General features: G+C 34.3%; 1 protein-coding gene across 1 annotated transcript in view; it reads left to right on the top strand.

Annotated features, from left to right (window-relative positions):
• Rgk3 (Rad, Gem/Kir family member 3) overlaps nucleotides 1–26,575 on the top strand; it is a 471,507-nt gene extending 444,932 nt beyond the window's left edge. The window contains exons 5-6 of the mRNA XM_089633132.1: nucleotides 23,886–24,075; nucleotides 25,836–26,575. Of these exons, the coding sequence (XP_089489258.1) occupies nucleotides 23,886–24,075; nucleotides 25,836–26,113 (468 nt within the window). The 3' untranslated portion in view covers nucleotides 26,114–26,575. The remainder of the gene's footprint in view (nucleotides 1–23,885; nucleotides 24,076–25,835) is intronic.
• Nucleotides 26,576–27,782: the final 1,207 nt, after the last annotated feature.

The raw sequence follows: 27,782 nt of genomic DNA on the forward strand, positions 1-27,782 counted from the left end.
AGGAACCCACACTGCACCCATGTGCATTTTACATTGGCTACACACGGTTACAATTTTGTTAGTAATACCTGTTATGCAATCCTAGTCAGGAAACGCTATTGTGACCCGACCCTGCAATAAATATCTAACGCTGCTGTCCCTCGTACGAAATAAGGAACGTTGCACGCTGGTTTACGGTTGCATAGCTAAGTACAATATAGTCTGGCTTTGGTGTGGTTTCTGCCAGTCTTTAGCACAAGTTGGGTGCGTTATCCGCATGCGCTGGGATTGAAATGAACTTAATGTGAAAGCTAAACATCAAAAGCCCGTGCCTTGAAAATTGATGGATTCTACAATCTGCGGGTCAATGTACGGGAGCACCTATATAACTATGATTTTTTGGCAGAGTTTTGTGTGAATACAAGAGTCCCAACTGCTCATCCCTGTTGGGGTATGTTGTGAGGCTGAAGGTAGTGGGGAGGAGAACGAAATGGGCAAATATAAGGTTGGGAAGTACCTGTCTATTCAGATTTGATCACCAAACACGGCTAAAATCAAGAAAATATTCATTTTAGGATTGGAACGAGATGGACAAGAGGATGGTTGGATTAAGTTAGGCTTAACTCAATCAACTAAAAAAAAACGTAAATATACCATTAAAAAATAAGTAAGTAATATCATAAATTTTAACAAATATTTAATTAATTTTAAGAAGTAATTAGCTATTAAACAAACAACAAACTCAAGCAAGTAAGAAAAAAATAAACAATAAAAAATAGCAATAATTTCAAAAACAATAGTAAATGCTGAAATAAATAAAATGTTTAAAATTTATAAATAAACAAATAATTTTGAGAAGTACCTACTAGACACTAGACTATTGAAATGTGGTCATCACACATTGCTAAACTCAAGCAACAGTTCAATTCCGAATAATGAAAATCATCATCAATCCATTATCATTCCATTCTGACTCAAATCAATGCGTTAGGTTATCAATTTTCACCATGTGACCAATAAAATAAAACGTAAACTATCAAACCATAGGTTATTTCGTCGTAGCGGAGAATTCACCAAAACCCGCCAGGTCAGTCCGTCCAATCTGCGCCCGCGACCTTTCAAATTACGTTCACCGATTTATGTTCCATAATGCCCAACGTAACAAAAGCCCTCCCACTGTAATACATTATTGTACATTACGTTGTAATAAATCAATGCGAGTTACTATTACGCATTAATAAATTATGGTAAATTTCTATTTCAGCGCGTGCTTAGAATGTTTCCTTTTGTTATTTCAAATACGAAGGAATATAACTTCGAATATTGTAAACCTAACTCATTTCGATACAAAATATTTTTTTTATGTGAATTTCTCACAAGAGTCCCAATTGCTCCCAACCGTCTTGAGCCAGTAAGACTATGACATCCCCAATTTGGGGAAGAGAAAGGTCGGGTACCTGGCTATTCAGTGGTCACCAAACATGGGTTAAGCCATTTGAAGCAATGTTTAAATTGTGAATGGTGATCTTACACCAGGGCAATACTGAGAGTATCTTCCACTCTTGAACGTGCCTTAAGTATGCTATTAATATAAGTATATATATTATTTAAAAAATACAAAATTTATTAATGATAAACTAATATTTATAAGTCAAGGTTTTTATGCATAGCACAAAGGATAACAAATTATTATAAGCTTTAAATTACTCGCCTGAAATATCCATACAAATTGAAAATATATCCCCAGTAAAAATAAATGCCGCCGACGGGAATTAAACCTGGACCTTCTGATGTCCGGTCAGGTGCTCTGGACCACTGAGCTACGTCGGCTTATTTCCAACAATAATACCAAATTATAATTCCACCGCTTCGTTTATACGCAGGGGTAGACTGAAAATTTGAAACTTTGCAATTATACATTCATTTATTAATCAGTTTGGGAATCAATGTTGTCAATTTGGTAGGTGGGTATGGGTACCCCTATACATTTGATAACCAACATCTCTACCATAGTGGCATCTCTAACCCAAGTGGTTTTCTATGCTTGGTGACTTAGCAGGGGTGCCCAGGTTCATGGGGAGAACTTTAACCAGGTCACAGTGGCGGATGCATCTGCCCGCGAGCTGATCAACGAGCTGGTTGATGGATACCGTTTATCCAGTCGGACTCTGTAAACCAAGAACGCAGTTAGAGGGATGGATTCAGAAATCACTCCTAGACGCACTGACCTCCAGATTTCTACCCATCTCTCACACCTTATTCCTTCCCAAAACCTTTAATTAAAAAGACGATATAGGTCTCGCGGGGCCTCCTGTGTGGATTTAATGCAAACAAAATAAATAAAATCACATGTGATCTTTCTTTTAGAAAGTTTTTATGACTCTTGGACAAGAGTTGCGTCAAATATTTTATTAACTTGATCGTCCCAAGTCCAAAAACCCCAAAACGTCCCTTATTCCAAGTACAAGTGCCATATTTAACGTATCAAAGTAGAAAGTTTTTTGGCATCTTATTCAATACAAAATTATTTTCACTTGGGAAATTTAAGGGAAGCCATTTTGTGAATACTTAAGGCATAGCTCATACACTCACTGACGGTCAGACGTAAACTTTCTGACGTACTGCTCCTACACAAAATTAAACATGCATCAGTTGATCCACCAAACATTTTATCCCAAATTAACATCAATATACCATCAAGAAAATCAACAAGGAGGAAGAAAGACATTTTCCATATTAAAGCCTACCACACAAATACAGGATATTTTCCCCTGTACCGCGAACATTAAGAAATTATAACATTATACATGGCTCTAATAATGAAATAGTCATTTTTAATGACCAATTTAAACACTTCAAAAAAATGTATTACCTTTAATCATATTAAGCTGATATTGTGATGAAGCCCTTTATTTAAAGAGAAGCAACATTGTACCTACCTAATCAGTGTCTCACCAGTTCAGGTGTGACAATAACAAATCGTTTATGAACATTTGTATTTACCTTTTACCCATTCTTATTTGTTATTTACTTCTGCATATTTAGCTTATTCATTTTGTTACTATTTTTGTTATTATTATGTATTTAAACATCCATGTATGTAAATTTTTGGGCACCATGCCTGTTTTATGTACTTAAATAAAAATAAATAAATAGCTAATAATAGCGTGAATGCAGTAGCTAAGGGCGTAACCGTATCATTCACATGGGGGTTCTAACCTGGGGGGGGGGGTTTCGTTCCTGGGGTGGCAAGGGAGAGAGTGGGAGGTGGAAAATTTACGAAAAAGTTTTTTGGTAATCTACCACAATTTATTATTTACATCACATAGGTAAAAGAGATGGTGCAAATAATATTGTTGTATTTTTTAATGTAATCTACAACTACTATTCTCATTTTTTCTTGCATAATACTGAGGCCGTTGGGGGGAGGGGTTGAACCCCTTGAACTTCCATTTAAAATGATTATTGTTTCCGTATACTAATACCAATTTACTTATTAATTATTATTATTAACCTGATATACCCACAAAAATTGGAAAAATCAATTAATGAGCCTTTTTCGGGCCGCGGACGCCAGCAGGGTTTAATCACATAAATCAATTAAATGTGCCTGACTCGGTCCGCGGACGCTAGCAGGAGTTAATCACATAAATCAATGAATGAGCCTGACACGATCCGCGGACGCCAGCAGGAGGAGTTAATCATATAAATCAATTAATGAGCCTGACTCGATCCGCGGACTCCAGCAGGAGCCTGCGACCCGATCACATAAATCACTTTATACGTTAGTGCTTTGATATCTAAAATTTTTCCATATTATTTATGAGAATCGTAAATATTTCACCGAGGCATAGTTCATCGATTACGAACGAAGAGGAACGATGTTAATCTGCAAGTGTTTAAAAATAAAGTGAACACCACTCATGGTGTGTATTATTGATTTATTCGGTTGAATTTATTTCTGTTTTACTCTAAACGTTTCGCTGTACTGAAAAATCATTCAGGTTTACCCAAGAAACCTTTATTGAAGAACCAACACCTCTGCCATATATCACTTACGAGTGGTTTACTACGGTTCTACAAGTGGTTTGCTACGTTTGGTGACTTAGCAAGGGTGCCCGGGTTCATGGGGTGAGCTTTTATCTAGGTCCTGGCGGCAGATGCGCCAGCACGAAGAAAAATGGGTATTGTTGATTTATGAAAATCCTATTAAAAATGTGAAACATTCATTTTCCAGATAAATTAATAGTACTTTTAGAATGTATCGGAACACGCTTTCATGCAGCTGCGTTTATCTTGTTTTTATATAATGACGAAATACGAAAATATTAGAATTTTTATGAACACGTGTTCCGACATCGTTATAATACATTCGTGATATTTACTGATATTGGGAAATTTGCCAATTCATCCGTTAAAGGCCTGCCGTCCCGTTTTTAACAGGAATACGAATAATTTGAAGATATTTTTAATAAATTAACAATATTTTTTTAGAAAGTTTTCTCCTTATGCCCAGTAGTAACGCGGCGGGCCGGATCGGAAGACACTGGTTGCGCGAGACCCTTAGACATCTCCAACAGGACTAAGTCAGGACAGTCACTCCTGGACACACTGACCATCAGATTCCTAAAAAAATGGTATCTGAGGCAAACAAAGCCTACCTGACTAAAAAGTCCATATACCTAACAATTTTCTTTTATGCACGCTCTTAAAGCACACAAAACAATATCTCGGTAATGCGATACTTTGGAAAAGATTTCTTCTCTAGTATATCTAATATTTTAGATACCTTAACTACTTCAAGTAGAACACAGTTTTTTTAAGTCTATTTAGAAACCAGTATCAGTCCTAAAAAAACTGCTTTCAAGTTCAAAATCTCCTACTTAAGAAACCTATTTTCGGTTTTATTGTATAATGTAGCAAATTTGGAAATAAAAGAAAACACACTTTTCTTGCACAGGTCAAAACCGGCGGGAATTTAAACCTTATCGCCATTTACATAAGAAGTGTTATTGTTAGCGGCCCGATTCCAAATGTTACATGACGTGGTGCATCGCCTTAAGTATGGGTATTTTTATAAATTTATTCTGATCAGGTCTGGGATGAATTTTTTTTATGATTTGTTTATGGTGGAACTGAAAAAAAATGTGATTGAGATCTTACTCATCAAGACGATATTCGCACATGGCAGAATTCGTTTCGGAGAATTTGAACAATTCTTCAAATTTCAAAGTTATTTTTTTAGTTCTGTGAAAGAATTTTTCAAGTTATGTTATTATTTCAGTTCTGTCGAGAGACTAGCCTATAATGATACAATAACAGAACTTGAATAGAACTTTCAATTGTTCAAATTCTCCGAAACAATCCGTCCTTAACTTGTAAGTGAACATTATGGCAGCAATGCCCTATCCGCATGCGGCAAATGGAGGATGTTGAGAATTTGTTCAAGGAGGGTCTAGAAAACCACGGTTTTGAATTAATCGTGGGTTGCATTATGGAAAAATTATTGCTTTTTGTCGTACTAGACTCATCCTAATTATTCTGACGTATGGCAGTCATGTTTTTTTTCACTTTTATAAAGGTTTCATCGGAGTTTAAAAAATATACAAAAAGTCTCCGGGAACAACTACCAAAGAATCTGCGTTTTTGTTCTCCGGGATACCGCAATGGCTTGATATCCAAGCCAACACTAATTCTGTATTGGAATTCGCACTTTAATCCACAAATTAACTGACTCTAGCCGTTATAGTGATTTGTCTTATATTTAGTATTGTTCTCATTTCTATTGTTATTTGATGTTACTGTTGCATGTTTTACTAATATTGTTTCATATTTCAGTTTATCAGTTCAACGTTATTTCATGCTTTAAAAACTTCGTGTATAATCTGTTCTTATAAATTCCATGTAAAAGCCCAGCTGGGCGTAAAACCAAATAAAATAAGAACGCAATACAGTATTGTCATTCAAACTTCGTTGAACACCTCCATAGTACCATTATTATAATATTGTAGTTATAAACAAAACATGAGAGGCTTTGAACCCCTTTTAGGTGATGAATATTGAACAAGGACGGTTTCAAGTGATAAATGGAGAGGAATTAATCAAACCTCTCTAAGACGCAGCTGTTTTTCAGCGAGGGAGGATGTATCTTGGCAGTGTGCGTAACAGCTGGCTACAATTATTTACACTGGAATATTTCTATTTAAGCCTCCAGAAGATAGTTTTGAAGCATCTTCATTTTTTTCTTTTTTTAATATTTTTTTTCTTTATTAAATAATTAATCAACTTGCAGAGTATAATCATTAATGTTAACAAAAATAATACATAAGATTAGTTTTCCCTGCTTTTGATTTTTTAATGTTTCTCTTCTATAAAAGCTGGCGCTTTTGTCTAGAAGAGTGGTAAACATCAATATGAAGAATATTTAGTGTTTGTAGTTATGATTTAATGAAATATGAATATTAAAATTTATAATTAACTAAGAAAATAGTTTCATTAGTTTTTATATTGAATTTCTCTTTAATCGCTTTTAGTGGGTGTTTATCGTTTTCTATTGTTCTGATATTTTTGGGTAGGCTGTTGAAGTATTTCTTCCATAGATACCTATATGTAATGATGTTGAGCAAAAGAGGTGTTACATTTTTGTGTTGAAAATACATGTTTTTGACAAGTACTACTTTCAGTTAAAAAGCTGTGATTTTGTTTTTCTTTTATTATTTGAATCATTGTTTTTTCGGACAAGATCATTAAATTTTAATATTTTAAATTCTTCTAAAATTAGGTGTGTTGGATAATCTCTTGGTTTTTTCAATATTATTTTTATACTTGGACGTTGCGTTGTACAATTTCAACAGGGAGTAGATTTGTTTTGTATGCAGCTCCCCATCTGATTACAGCCTATTGGAGATTTGATTGTACTATAGCGTGGTAGACCGATGTTAGATTCTCCAATGAGAGAAAATTTCGAATTTTCAAAAATATATAAATTTATTTTCTTATTTTCTTTTTTTTATGTTTATTTAGTTGTTTATGTACAATCAAATTTTTATAGAACTTACAGAGAAGGGACAAAGAAATAGTCACCATTCCCCAATGATCTAGGAGCCCTGTGGAACTATGACATCCCCCACTGGAGTAAGTGACGAGGGCGAAGGGGTGAAAAATTACTCAACTCTCACAAAGAAATGGAAAAGCGCCGCAGGCAAAACTTTTTCATGGTATCCCCTTGGGGTGGGTATTTGATATGGATGAATTTAGTGGAATATGAATTATTATATTCATAGACACGGAGAAAACGCCGCAGGTGAAATTTTCTTTGGTTTCCAAATAGTGGTAGGTATGTGGTGGGGGTGAAGGGAGTGAAATATGAATTGTAAAAATTGCGAACATTTTTGAAGGTTGAAGCGCATTAGACGAAAATTCTTTAGTATTTTCTTAAACGGAAATATTTTGGCATTGCTTAAAACGGAACCTTTAAAACATATCAGCTTAACCGGCTTGTAGCCGAGTGGATAATTGCGTCGAATTTCCACTCAGGCGTCGCAACATCAAACCATCACTTGCAATTCCTATTCAAGCAACATTTTCCACTTAGACAGAATTGTGAAAAAAAAATTCTTCTAAAAGAGTTCTGTGTCTTTAATGTGTATCATTTTGGAACCTAGCCAGGGCCCCCTCCGACGTTGAGGCCCTACGGAAAATATGATATATTATTCTTCGAGTCCTGTGTCCTCAATGTGTACCAATCATTTTCGCAGCATCCCCACAGGCGACGTATTATGCCTTAAGGAACCATCGGAGAGTGTGTGGAGTTTTTTTAATATATATTAATCGGCTGACCTCTGAAGACGTGTTGCGTCTTTATCTGGCATTAAACTTGTCACAGTTATTATAAAAATACAAGAGTTATTATAAACAGACACTTGTCTTATATTTTGTATTTCATTTACAAATATTGTGGCAAATTTATCACAATAAAAATATATTGTTTTTTAGACTTCCCATGTGTTGAAGAATTATTTTGTCTAAATTGTGTTTAGCTTTTCCTATTATATTGTTTATTTCGTCCCAGAGTTTTCTCGGGTTACTGTTTAAGCTATGTATTACATCTTTATAGAAAATGTTTCTGCATGACGGTCTCCGATGTTGAATGGTTACGATCCTTTCCAGCAGAATCCAGAGATCATGGGTTCAAATCCCGGTGTGCGCTAGTAAATTTTATTTGATTAATTTGTGTTCATAACTTATTCATTAAAAATGTGATTTATTATTTTAGTATCGCACTGGTTAAATAAAGATCGTCATTCAGAATCGAAATGTTGCTTTGAATGTCTTGAGCCTTAATTTGTGACCAAATCTGAATAGCCAGCTATCTACTTCCCCATCTCCTTACCCTCCCCGCTACCTTCAGCATCACAAATACCCCGATTAAGGAGCTTTTTTAAGGTTAAACTGGGCATCAACAAAGATTACGCTTCATGTATTTCCTGTTTTTTTTGTACAAATCATACAGTTTTTTTTTCGAAATTGATAAAATATTGCAGAATTGACCTTCAAAACAAGATGAAGGTCTACAAGAAGTTTCGTAAAACAACCTCATCACCGTTTCCACCTCTTAAAATTGAATTTTGATAATTCTTGTTAAAAAATTTCACACGTGACGTTCAAAATAAAAAGGTTTTTTATTTTAATGTGCGACATCTATTGACTTTTCGGCAAGTCTAAGTTTTTTTTCATCCTAGACTTGCCGAAAATTCAATAGATGTCGCACATTAAAATAAAAAAATATATAAGATAGTTTTATCTAAAAAAGACGCTGTCTAGATTGCATTTAGTTCGGGTTGAATCTTGCGATCATACATAAAGATAGTTGCCAATAAATAATGTGCGGTGAAAAAATGAAGACATTGTTGGTAGTTCTTATTCGAAGTATGATACAGTTAAAAGTGACCGAAGCGGATAGGGTCCCATTAGCTCAGTGATAGAGCGGTGCCCCGGCAAGGCAAGGGTCCTGGGTTCGAGTCCTAGATGTGACCGTATCCTTTTCTGATTTTTCTGTTTCAGATTTTCGTTTATAAATCGCTAATATTGTCTTCAATAATTAAATATTACAATTTGAGGTTTTACTCAATAAAGTTATTCCAAAAAATAAAACAAAATTTATTTTGTTGCTCCTTGTTTAATGAAATTGTGAATACCTAACCTAATTTTGTATTATTGTAACAGAACTACAGTTTCAAGTTAATTTGAAACTACAGTTCTGTTAAAATAAAACAAAATTTATTTTGTTGCTCCTTGTTTAATGAAATCATAAATACCTAACCTAATTTTGTATTATTGTATAAAACTCCAAAAAAATGGTATGTGATACTTTATTATTATCATTTCACCGTTCCTTTCATTTGATGAAATGATTAATAATAAAATATCACTTACCATTTTTTATGTAGATATGTGATATTTTATTATTAGTCATGAATAATAAAATATCACATGCCTATATAAAAAAATGGTACGTAATGTTTTACTATTAATCATTTCATCGTTCTTTTCATTTGATGAAATGATTAATAAAAAAAATATCTCATACCATTTTTTATTATTAATTATTTCTTTCATTTGATGAAGATCTAATAAAATGGCTTGTCAACAGTATCTAAATTACTGTGAAGAGATGAAACAACACAAATTTCACTTTTCAGCGAAAAATTTATACACCGATTTTCCAATAATCCTTTCTACAGCTGTAAAGCCTTTTTTCAGGTTCTATCAATTTATTCAGCATCACGACGCCCAGATCAACCCCAATTAAAAATAATACTTTAGTATTCCATGAGTAAACAAATTCGCTATCCCAACTCAAACTACTCATTGAAGCCTCCGTGGTCGTGGGGTAAGGTTATCGACTAGCAAGCTGGAGGTCGCGGTGTCAAATCCAGGCGTGTGCATATAAATTTTATTTGATAAATGTTATTTAAAATAATAGTATATTTTGGACAGGTTCCAGAGTGGCAGATACTCTTAGTATCGCCCTGGTGTTAAGACCACCATTCTCCACCTTCCTCTTCGCCATCTCCTTCCCTTCCCCACTACATTCAGCCTCACAACATACCTGCAAATGAAGATGCCATAGTCTCACTGACTCTAGACGCTTGGGAACAGTTGTAACTCTTGTACAGTTTCACATAAAAAAAATATATTTAAAAAGTTGCGTAAAGGTTACGGAGATGCTGACTGCCTTTGCTAATTGCCACCACGATCGGTCAATTTTTTACAAGTGTTTTTGAAAGCTAATTTACGTTCGGGTAATTGATCTTCAAGTAGGTTAGCCTTTACCCTTGTATCTTAATTGCCGCAATTGATAAAGAATTTACTCATTACTAGTCAGCAGGGTGGTAAGAAAGTATACAAGTAAGAGATCAATTGGAGATTGCTAATTGAAAGCTGCATAATATGTATGTAATAATAATTAACAATAAAATACCAAAAACCCTGTTCAAAAACATTTGAATTACCATAAATAGAGTATGATGTTCGTTGGACTAGAGGTTTCGATTATAAGCAGCTTGCAGATACCCAAGAACTGTCACACAAGAGGAAAAATCGCGCTGCCTTTTTCATACAAAAATAATTTTGGATTTTAGGCCAAAATATCCTTCAAAACTTTATTTGCTTTTTCAAATCAAAAAGCACATTTTTTAATATAAAATAATTTTCTAATCATATGTTTTTTCTCTAAATTTTGTAAAAAAAAATTAAAGGTAGGACAGGTTGTTATTATTTCAGTTCTGTCGAGTAACTGCCCTATAATGATATTATAACAGAACTTGAATAGGACTCGCAAATCAACCTTGAAATATGATGAACTGTTCAAATTCTATGAAACAATCCATTCTTAATATTTGATTTGTGATAAATAATTTGGATGCAGACGAATTTTTCGGTTAATGTTTTTTATCGTCTTGCTTCTTGCTTAGTCTGTTTCTGTGTTTTCTCCAATAAAAATTAAAAATCTATTAATTTAATATTATGAGTTTCAATATTTCGATGGATATTTTCCATATTCCTTTGCAAAGAACCAACTTAGCCTTCTTCCAGACTCTTGTGCGAATGTTTCGAATATATTAATTTACTAGCTGTACCCCGCCACGTCTTTCTGTGGCTCAGTCCATCTGTCCAGGCAGGGAAGCGCGTTTTGCTTTTACGTCAAACAGATCGCACTGTTTTTGAAATAAATCATGTTTTTTATCTCTTACCGGTCACATCTACATAATATAAGTACAAAGCACACAAAATTACACGCGTATTTGCATGCAACGTTGTGTCAAAATTTCAAAGCAATCGGTGAAGAAATTGCGGAGATTTAAGATTTTGAACAAACGAACATAAACAATATATATGGAAAATATCCACTCTAGTGGAAAAAATCTAGGCATATTCAGAACTTTACAAAATTTATCGAATCTCTTGTTATCACTTAACTTCACTTGATTCAAACATTATTGTCTCTTGTTGTTGTTATTGTTTTATTCTTACATACCACAGACATAGGAATTAATAGACGAGAAGATAATGGCGAGGGGTAAAATCAACTGTTGAAGAACGAAGGGGGTTAAGCTGACTGTGATTCGTCAATAAATCAATCTGACAGTAAATAGGCATCTCGCATTATAATATCACCATTTAGTTCTTAAAAGTAAAATCTGCTTTTGAATGAATAGACATTTTTACATGGGAGCGCAAATTACTCGCCACGTTATGAACTAATTTGCGAAGTCCAAATTCGGCAAAGTAAATTTCTTCTGTTTGCAGAGTCGTAGTTAGTTTCAGAGTATTTAGTTAAGACACTTTTACAAATGTTTCATAATTTACTTACCCCAGTAAACAACGATGAGCACACTTGAGAATCGCTACATTGTGATGTGATAGTATATGTTTCTAAAACTGATCCATATAATACGGTGTGAATAAGCTTAAAATAAAGTAAAATAATGCTTACTTATGGAATGTAATACGACAATTGGGTTTATTCTCTTTTTCACGTCTATTTTTACAAGTTTTCATATCACAAGTCAACATTTTGCCGTGTTATTTCGTAAAATGAACCGATGATGCCTCGACCATAGTTCGCACAAGAATGATGACGTCACGTTTTCAAATTTCACTTGAGGCCATACGCGAGCCCAGCCGGCTCCAATGGAACCGGTATGGGGAGTGGGGATAATACGCTTTTAATCACTTAGGGCAGGTCTACTAATATTCATATGTCTATGGACGGTTGGTATTTTTTATTCCTTGTTTTTTTTTACCTACGTTTGTTTTTTACTTATGTAATACATTTATTTAAATGACGTATTTCTTCTAGCAAATTAATTTTCTGGCACCGCTAGGGCCAATCTAGTAGCTTAGATTACCTGTCAAACGGGAAGATCAATAGTAATGGATCGAGAATACGATATTAATTCGCTCTTAAAAGAAAATAAATAAACACATTTAGTGAGAAAGTGTAGGCACTTAACTTCACCCATAAACTTTTAGTCTGATTCGAGATAATGAAATCGTAAAAGAGTGGATATATTTTTAATATCATAATATAAAAGTCCAAGGTTGGTAGTTAAGGAAAGATTGGTAAAATAGGCGAACGCCTAAAGGTGTCATATTTTCATCATTTGTTTATCTTAGTAAGTATCTCTTTTATAGTAGGTATTTGGAAGATAGTTCATTGTGTGAGATGGATGACGGACGAAATCGACTCAAGGGGCTTGATGGTTACTTAGAATATTTTTTGTTATATTTAAAATAAATCCAGAAGTTATTACTAAATTGGATTTATTTTAGAGTAGCTGTAGTGTACCCGGCATTGCTTGGTAACGAATGGTTTGGAGTTGTGGCAGCTCGTGACTTTTGGGTGTTCTAGAGTGCCAATATTACAGAAAATGGCATTAGTTGTGTTTTTGTAGCTGAAAACAATTTGTAGGAAGATTTTCAGGAAATTTGCCAAACTGAAATTTCCTGAAAATCTTCATACAAAAAATCGGATTTTCAAAAAAAAAAAGAATTATTTTCTGCTACAACAATATCAATAATGCCATTTTTGTAATATTAGCACTCTAGAACACCCAAAAGTCACGAGCCGCCACTGGTTTGAAATAAAGATATGAGGTTGCGAATTCTAGTGTTAAAAAAATTAAATTATTAAAAAATTAATTAATTAAAATTTGAAAAATCTGATTGCGTTTTGTGGAAATAATATTATACCAAAGAATTGAATTTTTTTACATTTAATAAGTTTTTCTTTGACTGGATCCTCGGGCGTGGCATTTGTTACTGTATACCACATTGTTACAGTTAAACAAAATTACATTATATCTGTTTTTATTCGACTACGTATTTCATTCCAATGCTTTTTCTACCATTTACTACTACGTACCATATGTATAAAATATATATCCGATTCAAATTATAACACAAGATACTCGAACCAATACAACTATATTATTCCGGCAACAAAAACTTTAATGGCACAGTCCCAGTTTAACTTTCTTGCCCCTAAAATATTTAACAATTTATCAATTGAAATAAAGTCAATAACCAAATATCTCACTTTCAAAAAGGCGCTTGATGACTTCTTGATTAATGATTGTGACAGTGTTAATCACTTGTTTCTCATTCTCAGATAGTGAATAAACAACTATGTACAAGTAGGCATGTGTATATGTGTGTATGTATGTATGCATACATATATATATGTGTATGTATGTATGTATACATATATATTTGTATATCTTTGTATGAATATGTATGCATCTATAAATATGAATAAGTGTGTGTGTGTGGATGTATGCGTGTACACGCGTATTTACGCGCTCATACATGCATGTACACTTACACAACCAGAAAAGAGAGTTATGTATTTGATCTTTTCCTGTATAATAGCATGTCTTAGACTTCTAAATTTTTTATTTTTTTGTTTTTCTTTTATTTTTATTTCTTCTTTATTCTTTTTATTTTCCTTTTTTTTGTCTTCTGCTTTCTACTCTAACATTTTTATATTTTCTATTTCCATTATAATTCATTCTAATATAATCTTTCATACTTTAAACATGTATAAATATTTAATTCATATGTTAGCACTATACCTCACATACTAACTATATACCATTGGTCGCCACGAGACAGGCAGTCGCCTAGTGTGGTGATTTAATGTATCACATGTAAGAAAATGTATTATTGTATTATCATGTATTCTATAAATAAATAAAAATATTGTTACTGTTAAAAACTACATTATATCGATTTTAATTCGACTCCGTATCTCATTCCAGTACCATTCATAATGCCTCGGGCACCCCCGACTTCTTCTATCATTGAAACCACTCTCTAAACACTCCTGACACTAATAAGAACAAACTTTGAAATATTCTGCGTAATCGGTTCATTAGTTTTTGAGTCTATACGGGACAAATAAACAATCAAACATTCATTCAAACAGAAAGCAAAACTTCAATAGGAAGTATTAAAAAACTGCTTTAAAGGGAGGGAAATCTCATAGAGACAGTGACATTCCTCTTGTTTTGAAAATCAAGTGTGCAAAACTTCATCAATCTCGAATTAAAACAAGTGTAGAAAACAACGCCACCCACAGACACTCTTCCTTATACATATATCATTCCAGACTTTTTGAGGTTTAGCCACAGACATAGGAATCAATAGACGAGAAGATAATGGCGAGGGGTAAAATCAACTGTTGAAGAACGAAGGGAGTGAAGCTGACTGTGATTCGTCAATAAATCAATCTGACAGTAAATAGGCATCTCGCATTATAATATCACCATTTACTTCTTAAAAGTAACATCTGCTTTTGAATGAATAGACATTTTTACATGGGAGCGCAAATTACTCGCCACGTTATGAACAAATTTGCGAAGTCCAAATTCGGCAAAAAAAATCGGTTTCATTTTCAGAGTCGAATATTTCGTTTAAGTATTTAGTTAAGACACTTTTATAAATGTTCATAATTTACTTCCCAGCAACCAACCAGCATTGTGTTTCGCGTCCAGACGTTTCTCGATGTGATAGTAACAACTGATCTATATTATACGATGTGAATATGCTTAAAATAAAGTAAAATAATGCTTATATATGGAATGTAATACGACAATTGGGTTTATTCTCTTTTTCACATCTATTTTTACAAGTTTTCATAGCACAAGTCAATATTCTGCCGTGTTATTTCGTAAAATGAACCGATGATGCCTCGACCATAGTTCGCACAAGAATGATGACGTCACGTTTTCAAATTTCACTTGAGGCCATACGCGAGCACAGCCGGCTCCAATGGAACCGGTATGGGGAGTGGGGATAATACGCTTTTAATCACTTAGGGCAGGTCTACTAATATTCATATGTCTATGGGTTTAGCCAACGTTAGCAATGTAGTGCCCGAAAATATAGGTTTACGTCGTGATTATAAAACATCGACTTTTCTCAACTTTCTATAAATACAAAATGCATGTAGGGGAAGGGAGGGTAAGATGGAAGGAGCGGGCAAGATGGAAACTATCTACCTATCGCAAACCGCGCGACAAAGTGCCCGTGTTTCTACGCACACAGATATAAGCGCCCATGTTGTATTTATGTCCGGTGACTCGGTTCGGCTCGCGCCACCAAGCGACTTACACGCGTGTTTTGTATTTTCGCGACGAATTATTACAAAATCAGTGGTCTTAACAGTGTGATTACTCATACAAAGTAAGTAATACTACCATTTTGTTTTTATAAACACTAACTATAAGGGATAGATTGTATAAATTGATATTTAAAGAGGAAAAAAATTAAAGGATTTTCTAAGATATTGATATTATTATTGGCAGTTAGCTTATGGGCAAGATGGAAAATTGCATTTTAGGGCAAGATGGAATAGTTTCCATTTTGCCCGCGTGCAATTATTTTGATTTCTGTTTTAATTTTTTCAATACGCGCAGCCTCATAGAAATATGGGATTTCGATCGGAACTTACACCGCTAGGTATATTTATGCACCGCTATATCAAAAAAGGTATCGCGTCCAAAAACCTAGGTAGATTTCAAACTGTTTTTTTGAAAGAACTTTTAGAGAAAAATTTGTGACCTTGCCATTGAACGGGACACCTTTTTTTAAGAAAAGAAAAGAAATTCTATATTATTGTAGAAAGCAATCACTTTGTGGTTTGACATATTTAATAAAATAAAATACTTTTTTGTTTTAAAACCACGATATTTATTACTTTAAGAACCGACCGGTTTCGCTTTACTTAAGCATCATCAGGGTACAAATTAATACTGTTACAGTATTAATTTGTACCCTGATGATGCTTAAGTAAAGCGAAACCGGTCGGTTCTTAAAGTAATAAATATCGTGGTTTTAAAACAAAAAAGTATTTTATTTTATTAAAAGAAATTCTACATCGATTTGCTTATGAGGTGGCGGTACAAAACAAATACCGCATCCATTTACATATGAGAGTGGCTCTGATCTCAATGGCTCTCAAGCTTGGTGTTCTGATTCGGGCTGGATAACTAATGACACCTTTAACAACTGGCTTCAAATATTTATTGAGAAAACAAGACCAACAGCAGATAGACCTGTTTAATTAATTTCAGATAATCATGTTACTCATCAAAACCTAGAAACTTTAAATTTTGCTGGAGAAAAACATATAATCATGGTCAGTATTCCCCCCCACACAAGCCACAAGCTGCAACCATTGGACGTCTCGGTTTACCGTTCATTCAAAGTGGCTTTTGAGCAAGACACTTTTCAAAATAATCATCCTGGAAGAAGAGTAAATCAGTTTGATATAGCTAGGCTAGTATGCATCGCCTATGAAAAAAGTGCTACTGTGCAAAATGCCACTAGTGGGTTCAGAAAGGCTGGCATCTTCCCATATAATAGACATTTGTTTACAGATTTAGACTTTGCACCGGCCACTGTTTATGAAAACGCTCCAGTAATTGAAGGCGAAAAAAATTCCATTGTAACCGATGAGGGAGACAAAAATACCGACACAAATGATTCAGCAATTAAAAACGTCAATATTGCAGACAATATTACCAATGAAACATCTACTTTCCATGATGGTTATGAAAAAATACAGGATGAAGAAGTGCAACTTAATTTTGATAATACACAGAATACGATGTCAGAAGAAATAAGTTCAGGTGTTATTGATAAGAGTTTGGAACAACCATCCACCTCGTACTTAGTTTCTCCAATTAAAATACTTCCATCACCAAAAGTTACTCCTACAATAAAGAAACGAAAATTGAGATGTCAAAAATCAGAAATCCTAACTAGTTCTCCATTCAAAGTAACTATTGAAAAAAATAAGGAGCTGAAAGCGAAAGCAAAATTAGTCCTTAATCCGGTCATCGATGGCAAGAAAAACAAAGGAAAGGGCAAAGGAAAAGGTAAAGGAAAGGGGAAAAGGACAGGAAAAGATGAGAACATACTACAACATCCGGAGCAGTCAACACAAGACGATGTGTTGTGTGTATTATGTGGAGAAGCATATGTTGAACCGCCCACAGAGGACTGGGTACAGTGTCCAGAGTGTTGTGGTTGGGCACATGAACTACATATGTTCAGACATAGAAAACGGTTGTCTTTTATGTGTCAATTATAAAATGCAAGGATATCCTATTCATTCCATCTTGCCCTTATAAGCTTTCCATTTTGCCCTCAGGGTTAGGGCAAGATGGAATTATTCCTGTTTTTCTTTTATGAGTCCTAACAGATTTTAAACTCAATTTTAATTATTTTTAATAACGCAATTTTATAAGTATGTAAGATCTCTCTGAAGACTTATTAAAATAAAGGATTAATATTATGTTGTTCTAATTTTTTTTACATCTTAAAGTTAAGCCTTCCATCCTGCCCTCCCTTCCCCTATTATATGTAGAGATGGCAAAATTTAGCATTAATGTTCAGATTTTTTAGCATTAACAATTGGAAATTTAGCGTGTTATAGCATTTTGAGGCATAATTTAGCGTTTTGTAACAAAATAGAAAAAAATGTATTTCCTGAATGTTGTTAGCGCATATTTTAAGTATTTTTGGTAAAATATATGTTTAACCTTCATTTGCAAGTATTTCCATGTGAAAGATTAAAAATAATTAATTTTAATATTAAATTAATAAGGAAGGAAACTCTAAGTACGGGTCGAACACAAACACAACAAATGCAGATTGCGATTGACATCAATAGGCGTAATTTATTTCGCACAATTTTTGTAATGTCAAAAAGCAATTTTAGCCTACAGTACAAAAATATTAAATATTTACACATAAAATAGTAACAAAATTATAAAAAATCGTAATGTAAATATCGATTTTTTGAAATTCTCACATATTATTTTAATACCCGGTATTTTCGGGAAATTCGCGCCTATTTCGCTAAATAGAATAATTTAGCTGAAATACGGCCAAAATCACGTTTTTCGCGTTAATTCGCGAAATAGAAATCACTGGAAACACTTTCAAATGCCTTGAAACGCAAAGAAAACTTATAAATGCCCTATTTTCGAAACATAAATATATTTTCGCGTTTTTAGTTAAAACGAAATTTTGCCATCTCTAATTATATGTGTAAACCTTTCGGAAGAAATTCTCTAAATGATAGTGAAAATCTTATCAAAATTATCGTTGCGTAGTTTAGAAGATCTAAGCGCACAGAGACAGACGCGGATAGCGACTATATTTTATCCTATTTAGAGATGAATTTCTACATATTAAACGCAATAACAATGTAATAATAATGATAAATTGAAGGTAAATTAACTTGTCAGGGAAAGAGAAAAGTATGACAACGTCTCAGTGTAAAGATACAAAGTAAAACAGATTTATATTCGCATTCCAGCAGAAGATTTCCGATCTTTTCTGGTCCATAAATTTCACAAGTCTCATTTGAATTTAACGATGAGTTAAACTGATGCTCTTTGGGAAAATCTCGCGAAATGAGTAAGTTATTACCTCCTAGAAAATAATTAAATCGTTGAGCCATCTTTAGGGCCGCCTTTTGATTGGTTTCTCCCGAACAAATTCAATTAATTCATAATTAATTGGGAATGATTTTAATTGAATATAAACCTAACTTCAGTTGGAAACCAAGGGTCTATATTCTACAGTTAATAAATTTAATAATATCTCCAAAAGTTTCTAGAAGCCTCTTGGACGCATTTTTAATTGGCATAGAGCAATTCATATCAACGGATAATATTAATAATATCCAAAATACGAACAGCGTCATTTTCGATATGTTCCCATTTATTGCATTGATAAGCTTTCGGATTCCACTACGTAATAGTTGGGATTTATTTCAGTGCAGAAATTCTGGGACTAACTACCATATATATTCCTCACTGCCCAGAATACGTATGGGGGGAAATAATTGTACCGAGTCAGTGGACATCTTTAATTTTCTCTTAACAAATAAAAAAGATTGTTATTGAGGCTTTTTAGTTAGGCATAATAAATATCTAGTGTATTAGTATATAATATGTACTATTCATATGTAAAAGCTCCCTTGTGACTCTCAAGGAAGAAACTGTTATTACTTGCAGCGGCAGTTGTCAACACATTCTCACAAGAGGTTGGGAGGTAAACGGTTTCTATGTAGACAGTGATTGGTATTGATTTTTATTGTGGCCAAGAGGGAAGATTCTACGTGATGAATTATAATTTTGAATGTAAATTTGATGTCATTTGTGTCAAGACTTTCATTATTCATATTTCCAATTTGAAATATTCTAGGCGTGTTTTATAGTCGTAAGCAGTGTGGACATAATAACTAGTAGTTCTGTGAACAGCAGTAGACCTCGCGTCCAGAAGTCAGCTTCCAATTTTCTTTTTTTAAATCAAAACCAAAATTTCCTATAAAATCATAAGATTTGTATGTATATACTTAAATACCTACCTACTTAATTATAAACCATAAATATTTTATGTACTAATTTCAAATAAGGAATTATTCAATTTGTCCAAAGATACTATATTTATTTATTTACACGGCACGACACAATCTCAATTACAATTCTTTTTTCAAACTTTATTTAGGCAGGTAGGTACCATAATATTGATTATTCTAATTTGGCAGCTCTCATGCGAACTCTGGCGGGATAAAAAGGCAGTATCCAACACGGCCACCACCTTCCACCGAAAATGGAACGTAACAAGCAAATTGACAGGCAGACGAAATGCAAAACGGTCGAGTTGAAACAGAACTTCGCTACGCTCCGCGCTCAGTCAAAAATACCTGATTTACCTAGTTATGTAATCATACGAATAGAGGTGACGTATAAAAATGATCTTTTTTGACTTTTTGAATAAATGGCATACAGAGCTCCGGGCCAATAAGGCCCCTTTCTCTTTCAACATTAGTTTAGAATTGGTTGTAGGAAGAGATTTTTAGTTGGATTTGTAAAAAGATTTGTGTGCAATAAAATGGCTGCAATTAGGGGGGAAATTTTCTAAGGATTTGTTTGGGTTTTTTATGCTTTGTTTTGGTGTTTGCGTCGTATTTGGCGAGGCAATTAATTGAGGGGTTCGTATGGGTTGGAATGCCCGAGTAAAAAGATTCCGCGAGACTTATGATGTGGTTCTTAAGGAGGGGGACTTCGGAGTCTAGGTGAAGTTGGGAGACCCTCATCCACTTGGGGGCTCCCAGGGCTGAGCGAATGACTTTATTTTGGAATGTTTGCAATCTGTTTAGTTGAGCTTTTGAAGCGTGGGCCCAGATTGGGCTTGCGTGGGTTAATTTTGGCCTAATCGTGGATTTGTAAATCAGGAGTTTATTTCTTGTAGATAGATTTTTGTTTCTTTTATTTAACATGGGGAAGAGGGATGAAAAGGTTCTGTTGGCTGAGATTAACGTTTCTGAGATGTGCTTTGACCAGGTTAATCTACTGTCGAGGGTGATGCCAAGGTATTTAATGTTATTTTGCCAGGGGACTTTTTCACCGAATAACTGGATGTTGGGGGGGTCTTGTGGGGCGTTTGCGGGAGAAGACACAGGCGGCACTTTTGGAGGGATTTATACTTATACGCCACTTTTTGAAAAATGATTCTAATTCGGAGGCGTGGGCTTGGACGCGTCGTGTTGCTGTTTTTACGGTTAATGAAGTCGACATGACTTCAGTATCGTCTGCAAATTTACCTATTTTGGTGCGAGTGTCGTAGATGCTGGGAGTGGGGATGTCGCTTAGGTAGATGTTGAAGAGGGCTGGCGAGAGAATAGAGCCTTGAGGGACACCAGCTCTTAGCAATCTCACAGTGGAAAAGATTCCATCTAGTTTGATTCTAAATTTACGGTTTTTCATGAAATTGGCTATGAGTTGAAGCATTGGAAGGGGGATACCGAGGAGGTACATTTTGTAGATGAGACCTCTGTGCCAGACTTTATCGAATGCTTTGCAGACGTCTAGGGAGAGGATTACTGTGTGTTAGAGTTCGTGAAAGCCGTTTGTTATTTGCTCGACCACCCGCAGAAGTTGATGGAGAGTGGAATGGCCCGATCGAAAGCCGTGTTGGAAGTCAGGGATGAGTTTAAGTTCGCCAACTATTGATTTGAATCTGGAGAGGATGAGTTTTTCTAGTATTTTACCTGTGCAGGGAAGGAGGCTGATTGGTCTGTGGTTTTGGGCCTGAAGGGGGTCTTTGCCGGGTTTGTGGATGAGGATGACGTCGGCAGTTTTGTAGTCTTGAGGGAATACACGAAGTCTGAAAGACGCGTTGCTGACGGCTGTGAAAGCGAAGATGGCTTTGGAGGGGAGGCATTTAAGTATTTTGTTTGAGATTAAGTCAGGACGGGGAGATTTTTTTGTCTTGAGAGATTTTATAATTTTGGAGATTTCCTGAGGGGTTGTGAAAGGGATTGGATTTTCTGTTGGGATTTCTGTCAAAAGGGATGATACTTTGGAGTCTACAGTTGAAACGAATCTGGGGGTCATCGTAGGTCGTGGTCGGGGAGAATTGGTCTTCGAGACTGTCGGCAAAAGTCTCGGCTTTGTCTCTGGAGGAGTATACAGTGCCTTTTGGGCCCGAAAGGGGACATATTCTGGTGGGTGGTTTTCTGAGGGACTTTGAAAGTTTCCAAAAGGCAGTTTGGTCGTCGTCAAGAGTGGAGATGAAGTCGTGCCATTGGTCATTTCTGTGTTTAAGAAGTTCAACTTTTACCTGATGGGTGAGGCGGTTCATGCGAATGCGATCGATCGGGTCTGAGAATCTTTGCCATTCTTTACGGGCGTAGTTTTTTTCCCTTATTAATTCTTTTAATTCTGCGGGTAGATCGGGGTGGATAAAAATGATCTGATTTATCATTCATTTTTACGTTTATATAACTACAAACTGATTTTTTGTCGGCTTTTCAAATTTGACGTCCGATAGTAAAATCTTAAGTTTCAGTAGACAACTTTAGCTTATTTTAAAAATGGTTGTTCTAAGATCAGTAAAAAAACTTCAATTTCACTGAAAAAAAAACACAAAACTGGTGTAGTTTCTAGTGTGAGAACCTACCATTGAAACACGCTCAAGAAGTACCCATAAGGCACTTCTTGTGTTATTCTCTATTATATGCAGAGAACCTTAAAAATCCTATCTGAAACGAAATTTAAAGAAGAAATTGTAATGCAATTTGCGAGTAGCCCATTTGAATGTTAATACTTTCTTCACTTTAGTGTGCCCCGTGGCACTTCTTCAACTCTTTGTTCGTATTTGAATTTGTCAAATAATGCCTGAGGACATTTAAATGATATTTTACAAAGTTTAAATCCCTCGGAGACGTTAAATCCATTATTTCAGTCCGTGTGAGATAATATTTGTACAGAATCATTTTCAACATGAGCTATGAAGCTTTGCAATAGCCATTTAATTTAACCAATAACCATTTAAGTGTCGAAAATCAGGAAAATTCGCTATATTAGTTTTTCATATTTTTTATTTTTAAAAAAATATCTTTTTTCTAAAAAACAGTATTCGGAGGACACCCGGTACCAAAGCTAGTAGTCAATTTATATTGTATCTACCGTCTACCATGATAAGACCATAATGCTTTCATTATAGGCAAATTTCCTTTGATTTCATAATTGATTTTATTAACTTTATAATGTTATTTCCAAAAATTCCAGCTTTGAGATCATTATCTTCTTTGTGTACAATCTGAAAGGAAACTGATACATTAGGTACTGGTGGAGTAGGGCGTAAATTTTCTTTCAAATGAGAACAAAATATGTTATAAACGGGTCACACCTATGTATGCGACCTTTTGGTTCAAGCAGGTTAACATCTTGTTAAATCGACCCAAAATATTTAAAAAAAACTCACTAGTGACCATCTTTTCTTCTTCATTCTTCTATCGCCAGTTCAAAAAAAGATGTCACGAAACACGCCTGCCTGATCTTAATGAGTTCTGGGCATTCATGAAGAATAACACAATAAATCAAATTAATAATCCGAAAACATAGATTGTCCAAAATAATAATTGAGTACGTGGTTTTGCCAAAAGGGCTTTACTTAGAAAAATAAAGCAATTTGTATCATGCGGAACATTTCATACCGCGCTTTTTTCCGGTGTGCCCCAGGGAACTTTCTTGGGGCTACATTTATTTTACGTATTCGTCAACGATATTTCTGTAGTCAACTTTTTTTCCCGTTATCACAAACGATCTTAAAATATTTGATCAACAAGGTGTTTTATTACTTTCTGCCACTACTTTACATAACGGCTGGAGGGCATAATCATGTATTATTGTTTTCTTCGGAAGTCTCGTATTTTTCTCATGTTATTCCTTTGTTATTTTCAGTCCATTCGTTTTAAGCATCCCCTTCTTAATAACCTAGTTTTCATTATTAAATGTTTGTCTATCTATTTCCAGGAGGAGATCGACCGCATGGACCCCCCCGACGCCTTTGTGCTAATCTACTCTGTGGTGGACAAGACCTCCTTCCAGAAGGCAGAGCAGGAGCTGAGCCGGCTGCACGACGCCGAGCTGCTGAAGACCAGACCCGCGCTGCTAGTGGCCAACAAGATAGACATGGCGAGGAGCAGGACTGTCTCCTCTCAAGGTCAGCAAATAAACATTTGATTCGTCATCGCTGGTCCTGACCTCACTCCAATTTCCCTGGTGGGTAAGGCTCCTCAACCCCTCACGGTTCTGAGCTGCGGACACCGACGTTCCGGACGCCAGTGGTAAATGCTCACTCGGTGATCTTCTCTGCTTATCCTTCCTTCCACTTTGCCAATGACCACGAGCTTCTCCAGATTTGAGTTCTCAGTTTAAGTTCTCAGCAAAGTGTCCAAAATATCTTAGGATATTACGATTACAACAAGAACATACCTTATCCTTATCCTTCCTTCCACTTTGCCAATGACCACGAGTTTCTCCAGATTTGAGTTCTCAGTTTAAGTTCTCAGCAAAGTGTCCAAAATATCTTAGGATATTACGATTACAACAAGAACATAAGATTATATTTGAAAGCTTGTGATCACTGGCAAAGATCAAGGCAAGAAAACTGGACAAGATGTGTGAATTAGAAGAGCCTGGTCACGATCTTCAGCAATGTGGAAACGACTAAAGAAGAATTTGAAGGCTAAATTTATTTTCTGATAATCCTACACAACTGTCCCAAGTGCCCACAACTCGTGAGACTATAATAAGATCCGCATCATTTACTTTTTTTCTTATTTAAAATGCAAAACCAAATGAGTTATAATCGCTTTCGGAGACTTGCTGAATAGTCTTCACAAATGAATAATTAGCGTTCACTTGCCAACATTATCAAAAGTATTAGCTTTAATATACACCAACCTATTTTGTGTATATTGTGCATAATTATAATAATATTTTAACTGCAGTAGAGTACAGAAATTATGGATAGATTTTTCGCTGGAAACTAATTATTACGGAAATTGGATGTGATGCCACTGCCAATATGATCAACTTATTTTAAAATAAATCAACAATTCGCGTCTACTTGGAGATCAATTGATCAATTTATTAAAATCGGTGATTACGCTAGAGAATAGTTACATTTGAAATAATACTTATATTCACATCTAAACATATGACAATGTTCACGACTTTGACAATTTTTCGTTGGTAAAATTAATTTTGTAAGGTTTTTATTAACAATTAGCGCAGACACGTGAAAAATCAAAGGATATTGTAATTGTTGTAAAGCTGAAAGTATTTAAAAAAAAACATTTCTCTCAGTACCATTGCTTTCAAAAGAAGTAATTAACATTTTGAATGTTAGTAATCTTAAAAATTACGACATCTGTCAAACATTTAAACGAAATAAATACTCATATCAAATAAAGAATTATTAATAAATAAAATAATTTTGTATCTTTATTATCGCATGTCTGATATGATTTGTACTTATCAGTTCCGATTTTGAAAATTAAAAGTTCATTGAACTTGAATAATTTTACGCATCACTTTTACGCATGCACCCTTGCACCGACAACCGAAATTACTATGTTTGATATGCTTATTTTAAAAAACTTATTTTTTCAGTATAGTTTCTTATAATAACTGTTCAAATTTTAATCTTCAAAATTAATAAATGAATGGTAATTTCACATGTGACTTTTTTAGTTTAAAACCCTTTATAACTTTTTTCACTTAAAGTCGTATTAAAATGGAAGGGAATATTTAATAAAAAGTCATAATATTAAAATGGAATTCCACCATGAATTAGATAAGGGCCAGTTTTCTCACAACTTGAACATGAATTGCTCAAATTTCAAAGTTAATATACAAGTTCTGTAAAACAACTATTGCTAATACTGACAATTTATACTGATAATTTCTCAATTACAGATGGAAAATGCCTGGCCTGCACATACAGAGCGAAATTCGTAGAAATATCTGTCGGAATCAACCACAACGTCGACGAACTTCTCGTGGGAATACTGAACCAGATTAGGCTGAAACTGGAATACGCAGAAGCTCTTGGTTCCAGAGAAGGATCACCAGCTCAGTGGTACAAGTCCCGGGGAGTCGTCAGAGCAAGCATGAAGGCCAGACAGATGCTGACGTGGATCTTCGGGAAGGAAGATAACAAATTCAAGAACTGTGAAAACCTTCACGTTTTATAAATATGCACATTTATAACCATATAAGTCGTACTATTTTAGATGTAAATTTGATTTGTTTCAATTTGAAGTTGGAATGTTGGGGATTTTTCAAACAATGCACGATGTATTATTTTAATGAAATGTTTAAAATTGGAATATTGAGAAATCTTCAAACAATAATACGCTGGACTATTTTAAAGTATGGAATTTTGAACGTGAAATGTTGAGGATTTTCAACTAATGCTCGATGGACTATTTTAAATATAATTTTGAATAATTTTTTGAATCTGGAATGTTGAAGTTTTTCAAACAATGATCGTTGGACTATTTTAAATTCAATTTTGAAAAATTGTTGAATCTGGAATGTTGAGGATTTTTCAAACAATAGATGCTGGACTATTTTAACCTTGATTTTGAATTGTTTGAAATTGAAATGCAGGGGATTTTTTAAGTAATAAAACACTGGAATTGGACAATTTTAAATGCAATTTTGAACTATTTGAAACTGTATTTTTTTAGATTAGAAAATACAGATTTTTCGTTTAGTCTTTTCATGATGCTTTTATCCAAAAAGTAAAAAAATATGTTTTTAGGCTTTTGATTGCTATGGTTTTTTTTATTATGATTGGTTGATTAATCGGTGGAAATATGAATAAATTTTTAAAATTTAATCTACGTATAAAATGCAACTGTAATAAATAATTTAAATATTTGTGTCACTGGAAGGATTGATTAATCGGAATATAAAACATTAATTGTGGTTAAACTGCAGTAGCTTTGCGTGTATTTATGTAATATTGTAAATATTAACCATTTTGTTTTAGATTTAATGGTTCTTGTGTAATGTGTATTTGTTTGAAATTATAAATTGCAGTATTTTGAATACCTTCTAGTCACTAGGCAAAATATGTTATAAATACATTAAACTAACATCCACCTTTGTGAAAACCTCTAAGACTCTAAATAAGGTTTTAAAGGCTCCCCCAAACAAAAAAAAATTATAATCGACAAAAAAGCAATACAATAGGGCAAAATGAAAACAATAAAAGTTATAAATGTAATTTGTATTTTATAGTTACATATTTGTATTTATTCCATAGAATACCCACTGTTTTCTAAATTATATTCAATATCCAATATCTCCTTTAGAAAAAATGCCTAACGACAGAACTCGTGTGCCATGTGAAAATGATTAAAAAAAATCTATTGTTTAGCATAAAATCAGGTCACGCAACTATTTTATAGAAATACAAATGTCAGCGTTATATTGTTAAAAATTATTATTATTACTATAAATGTTGTTTTTGTCTTACATCCCTAATATAAAGTTTTACCTATGCCCGTCATCCCACGGGTCGCTAAGCAATCGACATAAACCAAAACCACCTAGATCACAAGGCCGGGACACTGCATCAAATCAGCCTCCTTACTTGTATGCGAACCTCCTAAAAAATTATTTTTATTTATTTTTTTAAACAAACTAAAACATTTTAAGATGTTTTAATAAATAAGAATAAATTGAAAACAAAATTAAATCAACATTTTTGGTAAGATCCCATACAAGTTAAGAGGCTGCTTTGAATGAGTGTCCCGGCCTTGTGATCTAGGAGGTTTTGCATAAACTGAGTGCTGTAAGACCCTGTGCAGAAAATTATTTTCGCTACAGTAAGGTAATGGTCTGCAGCGCAAT

This window comes from Hesperophylax consimilis, chromosome 7, assembly GCF_061612785.1.
Source record: "Hesperophylax consimilis isolate HC1 chromosome 7, BYU_Hcon_1.0, whole genome shotgun sequence".
NCBI classification, from domain to species: Eukaryota; Metazoa; Arthropoda; class Insecta; order Trichoptera; family Limnephilidae; genus Hesperophylax; species Hesperophylax consimilis.